General features: G+C 41.5%; 1 protein-coding gene across 2 annotated transcripts; it reads left to right on the top strand.

Moving 5' to 3' along the window:
• Positions 1-627: 627 nt before the first annotated feature.
• LOC110840731 (putative cytochrome P450 304a1) lies at positions 628-13,269 on the top strand. 2 transcript variants are annotated; one of them, XM_087346818.1, is made up of 10 exons: positions 628-779; positions 2,206-2,454; positions 3,067-3,230; positions 4,085-4,357; positions 5,989-6,106; positions 6,216-6,396; positions 7,209-7,326; positions 7,405-7,546; positions 8,773-8,904; positions 13,173-13,269. In XM_087346818.1, exons 1-10 carry the CDS (start codon positions 689-691, stop codon positions 13,181-13,183), a joined length of 1,479 nt encoding a protein of 492 aa, XP_087202944.1. In that variant the 5' UTR covers positions 628-688; the 3' UTR covers positions 13,184-13,269. The 2 variants fall into 2 exon arrangements, with proteins under 2 accessions (XP_087202944.1, XP_087202943.1); XM_087346817.1 differs by lacking the exon at positions 13,173-13,269 and having other exon boundaries at positions 8,773-11,287.
• Positions 13,270-13,310: the final 41 nt, after the last annotated feature.

Raw genomic sequence — 13,310 nt, 5'->3', positions numbered from 1 at the left:
ACCGAACACAGATAAATAAAGCAATGGCGCCTTGTCAGAGCGCTCAGGAGCGGGCCCCTTCCAGAAGTTCCATAAAGCAACTGAATGTTACGTCAGCAATCCATTGCTATTTGGTGCTACTTCGCGGGGACGGAATCAAGGCCACAGGTTAAAGAACACGCCTGACCGGAAGCTCCTACTTTAAATAAATAGATACTCAAATGGCGATGTCTAAATATTTCTATTCTTTTCAGATAACACCACAGGCATCATGCCACAAGGGCACATAATCATATTTGCTCGATAAGACTCACTTCGTATATGAACAGAAAATAATAGGACGTATTTGATACCAGAAGGGCCTAAAACTGCTCTTGCTTTACGGACATTTACAGTCAGTTGCATTAGTGCGTAGGGAAACTAATAAAGTACATCTGTCAAAACAGATAGGCCAAGGATTGTAGATTCCTGGCAGTAACTCTTTGTATTGATAAGCTCTTCTGGCGGGATGACCTTTAAGTAGAAAGGCAAATTCGTTCCTTCCTCCTCGGATCACGTAATTCCGAATGACGAAGATGGATTTTAGATAACTCGATCCAATCAGAATCAAAACCTCAGTGAACCATGATTTAAATTCGCATATATTTCTGAAAATTGAGTTAAGTCAGTCATTTGTGTCCTACATTTGAACCGTTCTAGAATCAGCGTGATGGCGCTGGTACTGCTTCTGATCGTCGTTTGTTTGGCGCTGTTTTACATTTACAGGTTCACCAACCAGCGGCCACCAAACTTCCCACCAGGTACAAGTTTATATAAATGTAGTAAATACACGTCTTAGACTATTCGCGGCTATTAAAATTACTAACACATTTATGAAACACTTGAGGAATCGAAATGTTTCGGCCTATATGAACCATCGTCAGGGATTATAACTACTTGTATTATTACAGTACCCCACAGTAGCTACTTATGATTCTTGATGGTCAGAAGTTAGTGTATACACATAACAATACGCATATTACATTAATCAGATAAGTAAAGTAATAACATTTAATTTTGCCCCATAACAAAGAAAACTATACAAGATTATATATTATAATAGGCTTAACTCACATGTCCATTAGTACATGTTTGCCGGCTATGGATGTGTCAATTTGTTATTAACCTTACTTCTTCGTGCTTCTCAGTTAAGTCAGTTTTAAAGTCGAATGCATTATCTGACGGCCTCTCTCATGTATTGCATAATTCGGTATGGAAATCTGTAAGTTTAACCCAGGTCTTGGCAGCTTTGATAAATTCGATCGTGGCTTCGAATCCCGGTCAAGGCATGGATGATTGCCCACGTACTTCTTTGACGTGCTGTTCTGTGCAGCAGAGGCCTTGCGACGTGGGGGATCCTCCGCACAAGGAGTCCTGCGAAATGTGTAATCTGACTCAAAATTTCACAAGCAATTTTGTATTTGGAGAGACCGCGAGGTTTAAACCTCAAGAGTTAGTTTATCAATTTAGCGAGTAGCTCAGATGAGATGGGGTTTTTTGTTTTCACTAAAGTTTCAGTAGTGTCAACACTACCGCACTGAAATATCCCGCAGACACTCGGAATAAAACTTCCTCTCATCACAAGGATACCGACTGTCACTCATTACAACTGACTGGCATAAGGAGAAGCCATGAAATGTATTACGCATTTTAAACCGACTGCAGCGGCAAGGCAAAGAGACTTTTTGTTTTCTGTGTAAACATGAGGGAAAGATTTTAGAAAAAAGGAAATTAATTGCCTTGCTGTAAAACTCTGTGCGTATCTACAAATCATGAGTAATGCAGAATAATTAATCGTAACTCGACGCCTGATATTTGGGTCTCGATTAATTTGTAAACATCAACACATGATTCTGGTAAACAAAAGTCGTCAGGAATAAAAAAAAAGTTATTGGCTGTATGGACCAGAGTCTTTCTTGAGAAGCAGACCATCAAACGGTTTCTCCCGAAGAATTTTTATACCATCATGAAAGACAAAGTATTTTATTTTCTGAGATCACAAATCTTGGACGCCGGATAATACTCCTAACCTGTGGAATCCAGTCAGCATAATTTTCTTAAGTGAGGTGATCATTTAAGAAGACCATAGGGAAATAAGATGTGAAATAACTTGAGTAAGCTGGACCAGTGACGGATCGAACTGCTTCTTCATCAGCTGTTCTGTAATGACTCTCAACTCTCCTTCAGGTCCGCCTCGCCTGCCTGTGTGGGGAAGTTACTGGTTCGTGCTGCTGAACAATTTCAAGTTCACTCACATAGGCTTCCACAAACTGGCACAGAAATACCGTACCAAGATCATGGGTCTGTACCTCGGACCCTTCCTTACAGTAGTCGTCAATGACTACCAGAACATCAAGCACGTGCTCACGCGACCCGAGTTCCAGGGAAGGGTCAAGGCTCCCGTCTTTGACATGCGCACGTACAACAAGAACCTGGGTGAGCGTCATTAAATCGACAAGAGGTGTCAGCACATTTCTCCACCTTTTACCTTTAACTTTATTTCACTCCTCTCGAATCATTGGTACAGATCTGAGGCTAGCTCGAGTAGCTAGCTGGTAATTTAAGTACTGCACTGAATACATTCAAAAATTATTTCTTTTATTACGAATATTGAAGGCTCTTTTACTGAGTGACTTTGGTCAGATTTGTATTGTGCATTTCCGTGAGTATCCTACAAAAGGCCATTTCGAGACATTTAATATGAATTTTAAGTAATATTTGACTCTACTAACTGCTTTGCGCATGCACCAAAATGTATCACATGATCCCGGAAACGATTATGCCGGCCTCCACATCATGCTTTCATTTTGTTTAGTTAGTTTGAAGAAAGCTGAACACGCAGTTGACACAAACGAAAAAAATACTGTCGGTATAATTAAACTGTAAACAACTTTTTTTGGAGACGTAAATTGTAAACTAAGGTCAGAATCGCGTGCCCTCTCATTGATCCAAACCGCAACTTATTTATCAAATTCCATACAAGGCAATAGTGACCTTGACGTGTCCAGTCGTTCAATGAACCTGAATCTCTCCTTTTACGTCCCGCAGGAATAATTTTTACGGACGACGTGTTCTGGGAGGAGCAGAGACGCTTCGCTTTAAGGCACATGCGAGATTTTGGTTTCGGAAGGCGATTTGTTCAACTAGAAGACATCGGGAAGGAAGAGATACAGGACTTGCTGGATCTTCTTAATGAGCGGCGCGAGAGCAAGGTAACAGAACGTGAAGCAGTTCCCGTTTTGGGAAGCTGATAGCCGCTATCTGATCAAAAATTCCTCCGTCTTTTATGGGACTCAGATGCTCATAACCGTGTCTGTAAGAGCTCGTACTATATTAATTCCTCACTGCTTACTATGCTTAAAGTTAAAGTTAGTGACAGGAGTAAAGGTCGACTCCGGTGACAATATAATTCCTCCTAATATACCAGTGAATTTCATTAAAAAGATTTTCTGAAAATCTCACAAACGAGTTCTCAAACGACTGACATTTATTTGCAGAGAACAGTGGCAACTCAGTTGAATTTCGTGAGACATTGTTTTCTGTGTGTAAGGTGACGCAGAGAGGAACATTAACGGATCAGGAAGGCCGTGATTATTTCTAATACACTCCTCAATGCAAGTCGTACATGACTTATATAACACCAACATATTTAAAAACAAATGGAAATGTGACAAGTTGAACGTAGCTAAAATCAGAGTGAGTAATCCCACATAGGGACTGGTATAAAGTTTATTGAATCAACTCACTAAATTTGCTAACACAGCAGGGAACTTCACAAAACCGACATTATAAGGACATCACACATCATTAGAAAATTGCTCATGTAAAATATATAATTCCTCACTCGAAATCTGTATAATGCATGTAACACGTATTAAAAAACAAAATGTATTTCAGAAATAGCTGCTGTATTATGTACGTCAGGGGTAAGATTTTCCTCAGATACATAGAATTAAGTAACCCAAAAAATGGCGAATACATGGAATAATATTAATAGTAAATTATGACGGAAAGAAACTGGGCATCTTTACAGGTTTCGAGTAAAAGCAACTCCTATCTTTTTCAGGACATTTTCTCAGACGGCCTTGCTCTGGTACCTGACATCTTCTACGCCACATTCTTCAATGCGATATGGTTCATTATAACTGGACAGCGCTTTCCCACCAAGGATCACGACAAACTACTACGCTTCACTCGACAAGCGTTACGCTTCCAGAAAAGTGTCGACGTCACAGGAAATGCCCTTGCGCAGACGCCGTGGATTAGACACCTCATTCCTTACTACAGCGGGTTCACAGACCTCATTCAGGCGACTCGGAACATGCTCAAGTACATGGAGGTAATCCTGCAGAACAAAACACAGGCTGCATTGTTAAAACAACGTTGGTTTGAGGGTTCTCATGTCGTTTCAATGCTGTTGATATCACCGAATCCAGTCTTGGTCCGTACGTTTCTTTATTCAGATACAACAGGCTTGGCCAACAAATAACACTTAATTTTCACATCACCATTGAAAGAACACATTCTATCGCTTCTGCACTACAGGCCAACGAGCGCGGACAACATAGCCAGAGTTGCTTCGGGTGGGACGAACTCTTACGAAGATTAACGAAAGGAAACTTGCTACGTCGCCCAAGGACACTCGCTGCCTGCGGTCCGGTCTCCTGCTTCGCCACGCTCCATGTTTATAGAGATGACAATATTCACAATCCTTATTATCCAAATTAACTCTTTATGCATGTATTCTTTTGTTTTCGTTTCACAACTACGGAAGCAATGCTCCCTTGCTCTCATGCACGGCCCGCCACAGCTTCCATGTGATTAAGGCAGATGCAGACAGTGTGTCTGGTCCCTTGGTGAGTGCGTAAACTTTTCCGCTTTAATCGGTCCCTCAGTATTCAGGAACAGACGCCACACTACAGCCGTCTTCACGAGCGACGAAGAAGAATTCGCACTCTACTTCGACCGCTGTTGTCAGTGCAACAGACCGCTCAAATCTTGTTCGTAAAATTCGGGGGTGTCACCCCTCTAGGGTTTTGATGACCCAATTAACACATTTAACGACGAGCACAATTTCTGAAGCTGCTTAATACGTAATTTCCTTCATCCTCCTGTTACTTCATTACTCTTCAGTCCAGATATTCTCAGCAACTCCCTGTTCTCATACACACTACCCCCACGTTCATCTCGAAAAACATTAAAATTTGCCACGAACATTCATTTCTTCTCTTGTCGCTGGACAGCATCACTCGTAAATCTGACACGACAGGGCCGCTTCAGCATTAGTTTTCTTCAAAGTTCAGCAGTTGATTGGGTTGATATCAGGGTGATTTTCTGATGTTTGTTACAATGGATGACTCTCTAGAGAAACATCATATTTGATATCATCCATTGTCTAAGGATTAGTTGATCATTATATCTCAGAGTTGGATCTTCTTTTATCTTCAAGGGGTTGGACCATCCAACCAGCCATATGAAGGGAAGTACACAGTCCTATGGCAGTGCCTAATACATTCACTGCCACACAAAATGTTACAAATGAGAGGTTAGCTTTCTGGAATCATGCTCAGGAGGTTGCCAATTAATACTGGGTCTGAATACTCAAAATCAAGACTTTCCTCATCACCTCAGGTCAAATTATAGACATTACATTAAACTAGGTCATGAATATTTCCTTCTATATTGTTTAAAATTTTGATATTAGTTAATCTCATATCATTCGAGGCTATTAAATCTGAGCCAATGGCAAAGTAGTGAAATCAGCCAAAAATGAACATTCCCATAGATCACAAATGTCTTTCTCTACTCTTTAACAACCAATTTCCATAATCATCCCCCTATCTTCCTCAGGATAACATCAGCGTTAGGGCTCTTGTCCAGAACTTGTTGCTGTTATCTCATTTGTTTTAATATAAATGTCATCATGCATGACAGGCAAAACGCCGGTCACCCGAATAATGAATGTTGCAGGAAGCAGTGATGGAGCATAAGGCAACATATTCTGAAGACTACGCGCGCGATTTCATAGATATCTTCCTCAAGGAGATGAAGAGACGCGCTGAGACTGCAGAACACTCCTCCTTCTCAGGTGAGTTTCATCATCTTATATTATGAACGAGGCAGATAACAGAATCTCAAGGACATTGGCTGTGAGACTAGACAAGTTTTTAGAGTTTCTTGAATTGATTCCCTTCTAGAGGAGCAGCTGCATGCAGTGGGCATTGACTTCTTGTTCCCCGCTGCCACCACAGCGACAGCCACCCTCACATTTGCAATGACCTTCTTAATAAATTACCCTGAGGCACAGACCAAGATACAGCAAGAGCTGGATGACGTAGTAGGACGTGACCGCCTGCCCACCCTGGATGACAGGGAAAGGTCAGTAGACGCAGTGAAATACAGTAAGGCAAAGTTAGGAGTATTGATTGTTGCAACTACCAAAGCATGCATATAATAAAACTATTGGCTATTCTGCAATCTAGAGAACATAGCCACAAATCCAAACTGTGCATTAGGAAACAGCCCAACTTGACAAGAGGCATGTTCGACCCTCTTGGAGAGTGCAGTAGACACAAAATCCATGGCTTTGCAAATTCATAACCACCTAAATTGGACAAATCGTATTGAAAAACTGATACCCCAGTTAAGTGTCGCATATTACTCAGATCGGTGTTTGATGTCATCTTCACTTACGCTCTCACATAAGATTACTTTGTTCCTTTTCAATCCGTAATAAATTCTTTGGGCTAATTCATCTAAATAGAAAGGCACAATTTGAAGTAGCACACTTGATTACACACTCCGTTTACTCTTTTGATGAATTTCTGATCTTCAGAAATAAGCCGATGTGTTCATTAACTTTCCTTGCCCTCATGTGAAATTCCCTAATATTATGTACTGTTGTGATAATTTGTACAATATGTTTAGAATTAGCATGAGTTTTTACCCCCACTAATGTCATCCGACTAACTTGTAGATCCATGCAATGTAATAAATATGTATGTAAGTTTGTCTGCATGCACACGTCTGTGTGCGCGCGTAATATTTTACTATCAGCCCTGTTTTCTCATCCATAGTTTACATACTGAGACTATCACATACTGCAATACATACCCATTGCATGGTTTACGTAGATTTGAGTGACTGTGTTATAGCACCAAATGCAATTTAATATCAAGCTTAATGCACAGGTTACCATATAATGAAGCCTTCCTACGAGAGGTGATGCGTAAGGAGACATTAGTTCCACTATCGTTGCTGCATAGAGCCACGGAGGACACAGAGCTTGGTGGCTACAACATCCCCAAGGTCAGTTAATATATGTATCTTAGCAAAGTTCATATTTAAATCAAATGCGAACTTATTAATAGAAGTTATTTATTGCAGGATACAATAATGATTGTGAACCTGTGGAGCTTCCATAATGATCCTGATTTTTGGGGTGATCCTGAGGCATTCCGCCCCGAGAGATTTCAGGATGAAAGGGGGCAGCTGCTTAAGAAGGACTACTCCTTGCCTTTTTCAGCAGGTGTGTGCCACCATATTGCTTAATACAATCAAGCATAAAAATATAAAACCACATTGACCACTCTTCATGACTGTATCTTTGAAAAATGAGAGCGTAATTTTTCTTTTTGGCTGTCATGTAACATTACAGTATCAATTTTGATGATTGACAGGACTGTGATAATTACTTTAAAGTCATGCCTTGAGCTGTGTGTTACTTCCTGAATTAAAGTGAAGACATAATCAGTCACATGCCAGTCCATCCATAGGGTTGCTACAAAACATAAGAAACGTCTGACTAGGTCCTGATGATGTCTGATGAATCAAAGGTGAAGCACCCAAGACTGAGTTACCGTTCCACATCTTATGCCTGTCACACAGCAAAGTGATCAGTCACACAAAACATGTGATCCAATAATAGTTATATATGTCCTTGCCCACATGTCAGATATAATTTAATTGAAGAGACAGATTGTGTGGTTTACAAATTTTTGGGATTTAATTTGCCTGTTGGAATGGACCAGGCCTTAGAAATCATACCCAGCACACTAGTATCCATCAGAACGTTCATGATGAGATGTTAAACTAAGAATAGTGTGAAAAGAGGATACTGGTTGCACCCACTTCACTAAATAAAATATTATCAACCGTGATATACTGAGAAGAAAGATGTTTTCTCTTACGGTAAACATCACAAGATAGATGTGTGGCTGTAGTCTGAGAATGTAAGTGAACAGACAGATCTCTTGTGTCACATTTTGCATTTCACTTATCACATTTTGTGTCTTATCACCTTGGTGATTCATTCATCTCAGACGTCAGTTTACTTTAATCACCTGCTGAGAGTTAATTTATTTTGGGCATTAACCTAATGTGATAGAACTCTAGCCGCATTTTTTAGACATCTTTGAATATCGAAATCTTCCATGAATACGGGCCCACAAGATCCTTTTGAAAACATTTTGTTTCTTCACAAAAATGTATTTCTCATTAAACAGCTTCTCAATTATATTAATGCAAATCGAAGGACTGGTCAGGACATACATTGTGCATGAGATAAATGGCATGGCACGGATACAAGGATAATATTAAAATGGATCTGGGGCAAATATGATGTGAGGATGATGAGTGGATCATCTGTTTCGTTGGAAAGTGAGGAATTTATTATTCAGGTGAGTAATTGTAGTTAAGGCCTATAAATGTTGACACTTGACTTCCTAAAACTGCATTGTGCTTTCTTGTCACCAGGTAAGCGTCTGTGTACTGGTGAAACATTTTCCCGCCAATTCATCTTCCTGATTCTGTCAGCACTGCTGCAGAACTTTACTGTGAAGGGTGCCCAAGGAAAACCGCTGCCCACCACAGATCCTGATCTGCCAGGTATTATTGTCACAAAGAAGGATATGTGGATTCGGTTTGAGCCCAGGTCTTAAAGTTTCAATACACGAATCTGTAAGAAAGACTTCCAGTGGATATGCAGATGCCCTCAGGAAGCAATATAATGCGAGGACAAGGAACATGACATCTTGTCACACCAATGTTTTGTGACACACAAATTGGAATAACCGCAAATCTGTAACCCATTAGATCAAGGACGTCTTATACAGAATTGCTCCGAAGAGTTAAGAGAGAGAAGATGTTAGTTTTGTGAACGTGTGCAGAAGAGGAGCTCACGGACGTTGGTAGTGATAAAATATGATGTGGGAATTTGTTCCCCTTTTCGTTTTGATGTTCACATTCTGATATATTTTGTTGTTCTTTCCCCGAATATGCTGAAGACAATGTCTTTGGGTAAAAATAGGTAATGCAAGTTCAGTATACGTTGTAGGCTAGTCTATGCACTGGTACGAGGTGCGATCGAAAGGTTTCAAGACTGCGCGTATAAAAACCCGTACACTCATCTCAGGTATTAAATTCATCCATCACCCTCGATGTAGTTCCCCTGGGAGTGAACACAACGATCCCAGCGCCGCTGCCAAGCCTGGAAGCATCCCTGGAAATCTTTCTTTGTCAGCCTCTCAAGCACCATCTGCGATTCTGCCTGAATCTCTTCTATCGTCTCAAATCTCCTTCTCTTTAGCTGAATTTCCATCTTTGGGAAGAGAAAGAAGTCACACGGCGAATAAGGAGGGTGCGGGATGACGGCCATGGTGTTTGAGGCCAAAAACTGCCGAACTTTGAGGGCGGTGTGCGCTGGCGCGTTGTCATGATGCGTCGCATGTGGAGTTCTTCCTTTAGAATCAGCTGACAGGTCCCATAGCCTATCCCAACAATGTCGCACAAGTCGTTGATGGTACGACGTCGATCTTCGTAACATTTTCGGTCGTTGTGCTCGAAGATGGTCGTCCAGAACGCTCGTCATCATCGACAGAGGTTCGGCCATTTTCAAAACGTGAATGCCACACAAAAGTTTGTGCACGACCCATTGCGGACTCCCCAAATGCTTGCTTTAGCATTTCATAGGTTTCCGTAGCCGTTTTGGCGAGTCTTTGGCAAAATTTGATGCACACGCCATTCCGAAATCGCAGGAGGGTCGGTGTAATGCACTACCAAAACGCCCGTAACTAAGAAACAAATGCTAATTCGATGATGCTGGCTGGCACACTGATTCACTATGAATGTAGGCCGCACCCACTATCGGCAGAAGCTCGTACTACATCCGGTTCGCCCTCTATTAACACAGTCTTGAAACTTTCCGATCGCACCTCGTATTAAATCTTTCTATCGGTGTTGAAGTTACCACCGTGTTCTTAACACCAGAGAATTAAAGCTCTGATATCAGGACAGCCCCAAGTAGTCATCCCCCATCCCCTCCAGGCGGCAGGCTTACACGTCAGCTGAGTCAAACGACGTCAATCGATTCAAGGCCCACTTCCTGGTGAACCTAGCCAGTCACCACAATACGGCTGCGCTGTCAAACATGGCTTGAGATTCAGAAGTCCTTGCCGCCTGCATCATCAGAGCGATATATAAGTCGTGCGACCAACCAAACAAAACCTAAGGGCGGAATCCTTCTCTAGCGCACGACATCGTCCCTTGCTAGGTAGCACCATTCCTGCGTACGAAGCGCATTGCTGTAAATGGTAAACAGGGCCTTAAAACTAAAATTGGAATTTGCTTACGCTAACGGGGGTTTTGTAACCTCGGCTACTCAAACTAGGGTCTGTTGCTGCTTATGAGAGTTTATCCCGTCAGGCAACTTGTCCTTCGTGTAAAGGATTTTGTTTGGATGGTTCTCTGGGATTTGAACCCAAAGTGGTTGTGATCGCTTCGGCTGAAGGCCTCTGCGTCTTGGATTCGGGGGAAGGGGGGGGGGGGAAATCACTTCAGGTCAAGGCGACGAATCAGTTCAACGGAGTTTAATCCAGGTGAATTATGAGGACAGACCTTCAGACAGACGCGGACAGTTCTATATGGGTTCATTTAACGCGTATCGTGCAAAGATCACAACGTACAGCGAATACTCAGTCTTGCCAACGAAGAACCTGTCATGCTTGAGGTCCTCAGGTGTGGATCGACGTTCAGGTGAAGGAGGAGTCCAGGCAGGTCACCCTGCACAACAGATCCTCAAGGCCACAGTGATTCCCCTGACGAACAACGAGACTACAGTTGCCATGCAGACCAAGATAACAGTCTGTTGGAGGACGATGAACGGATCCCGCAGAGACTATTCATTATGTACTTTTGTATTTATGGATTTTGTATGATCATCTCTGTAATCATCGGTTGTTTCCTAAAATAACATTGATTTCGAAATGTTGAAGAGTTGTCTTGTTGGCTATACAGATTGAATTCGTAAATATTATTTGACAATCTCGTCTTCAAAGATTAGATCTCTACCAAACAAAGGGGCGAAATGTGATTAATTGAACAGGTCTACACAAATTCGGGCGGGAAGGGGGTGAGGTGTCGCAAGAATTTCACAACTGATTACATTCATCAAACGAAGCAAACAGCAAATTTGACTTTATACTAATAAAGTTAAGGTGTTAAATAGGAAGGAAACATAAAGTTAGAAAATGTAATTTGCGACTACTGAGTTTATTATTCTTATAACATTTTGTACTTTTTATTAAAGTGAAGAAATTTCTTTCAGAGTGACAAAGGTCCGAAGTGCGTAAGTTCAATATTAATTTATGAAGCATAAGTACTGTGTAACATATTCCTTAATCGTTTCAACATTTCTGAGAAAACTGATTGGTCGGAAGATTAAAAAGATTTGATTTTTACAAGGGAAATAAAAATAACTCTGTTAATTCCTCATCTGATACTAAGTCACAAACCATATTTTCAATGACACACAAACAAAAGTCACGACCCGGTGCACGTGGACGACAAATGTCACGCACAAGAAGCAACGAGTAAGTGATACCGAGACCTAGGCCAACAACAAACATGCAAATAAGCAACATGTTCGTAGAACTTCATTTCACTTGTTTTACAAACAGTGTCAATTTCAAATCTTTATGTTTATTACGTTCCGAAGGAGCTTGCAAAAGCAGTAACAAAACTGGAAAACGCATCGTGCCACGACCTGGACGCGATGGGCCACCTGCTATTAACAGCAACAGAATTATTCGCATTCCCGCCGCGTCCGTTACGCTGAAGATTTTTGGAATTTCGTCAGAGTAGAAATGAAAAAAACGACGCTGGATTTGCTGTATTAGAAAATAGTTAAAGCATTTATATTATTTTTCATCTCTCTTTAAATAATCTTATGTAACTCACCCTTCATCTTATGAGGTACCACAAACATCGTCCGTATGTGATGAAGACATGTTCAGAAGTGATAATCAAACATTGTGCTCACTATACAGGGTGTGTCAAAATGAATTAGACGATCCCAGTTCACTGTACTTAATGCACCTGAGCAGTTATAACAAACATTTAGCTTGGTACACGAGGAGAAACTCTTCACGTTTTGTTTACATGCGTTCTGTGTGTGCAACATTAGTAACGCGATTAACGTCCGGGAGATTGTGAGATTATCCCACGTTCACTGTAGCATTTCTGTGCCTACCTGTCCAAGTGGTCTGTGGAAACAATCGAAGTCATGAGGTGACAAGACCTTGGTAGTCAAGGTGTCGGTTCCCTGAGCCCTATCCGCTATTCGGGCATTTCATTAACGATAAGCGCACTCCCAACGAAGTGACCCATCGGGCTGGAAGTGGACCTAGAGCTTTCTACGTCAGCCAGAAGTGGGGCCATGTTGTTGTGAGGGAATCTCAGGTTATTGGTGTTTCTACTTATATAGGTCATTGCTCCTGAGATTAACTCGCAGGTCACACGGGGACATAGGGCAATCCACACATTGCCAACTCCTCCATGACACCGATAGTTAGTTAACAGTTTATCGGGTAAAGGTGCAAGCTTTTACAGGAACTCAGATAGCGACGTCTCTCCCACCACACGGCTATGGCGCCTTGTGAGAGCGCTCAGATGTGGGCTCCGTCCAGATGTTCCATAAAGCAACTGAATGTTACGTCAGCAGTTTATTGATCTTTTGAAGCAGCCCTAACGAATGGGGACTTTAGATAAAAAAAATCAAATCTGCAACAAAACCTCAGTGAACCATAATTTACATTTATATATATTTCTGAAAACTAAGTTAAGTCAGTCATTTGTGTCTTACATTTGAACCGTTCTAGAATCAGCGTGATGGCGCTGGGACGGAATCAAGGCCACAGGTTAAAGAACACGCCTGACCGGAAGCTCCTACTTTAAATAAATAGATACTCAAATGGCGATGTCTAAATATTTCTATTCTTTTCAGATAACACCACAGG

Source organism: Zootermopsis nevadensis, unplaced genomic scaffold, assembly GCF_977971745.1.
Source record: "Zootermopsis nevadensis isolate Lab colony 2312 unplaced genomic scaffold, Znev_1.0 Znev_ptg000010l, whole genome shotgun sequence".
In the NCBI taxonomy this organism is placed as follows: Eukaryota; Metazoa; Arthropoda; class Insecta; order Blattodea; family Termopsidae; genus Zootermopsis; species Zootermopsis nevadensis.
This window is presented reverse-complemented; position numbering and strand designations above follow the sequence as displayed.

What these genes read in the sequence shown, in the direction of transcription:
- LOC110840731 (XM_087346817.1), top strand. Translation starts at nt 689, where the DNA reads ATGGCGCTGGTACTGCTTCTGATCGTCGTTTGTTTGGCGCTGTTTTAC. An exon ending in ACATGCTCAAGTACATGGAG is followed by an intron (nt 4,358 to 5,988) that starts GTAATCCTGCAG and finishes TGAATGTTGCAG; the next exon opens with GAAGCAGTGATGGAGCATAA. An exon ending in GTGGCTACAACATCCCCAAG is followed by an intron (nt 7,327 to 7,404) that starts GTCAGTTAATAT and finishes TATTTATTGCAG; the next exon opens with GATACAATAATGATTGTGAA.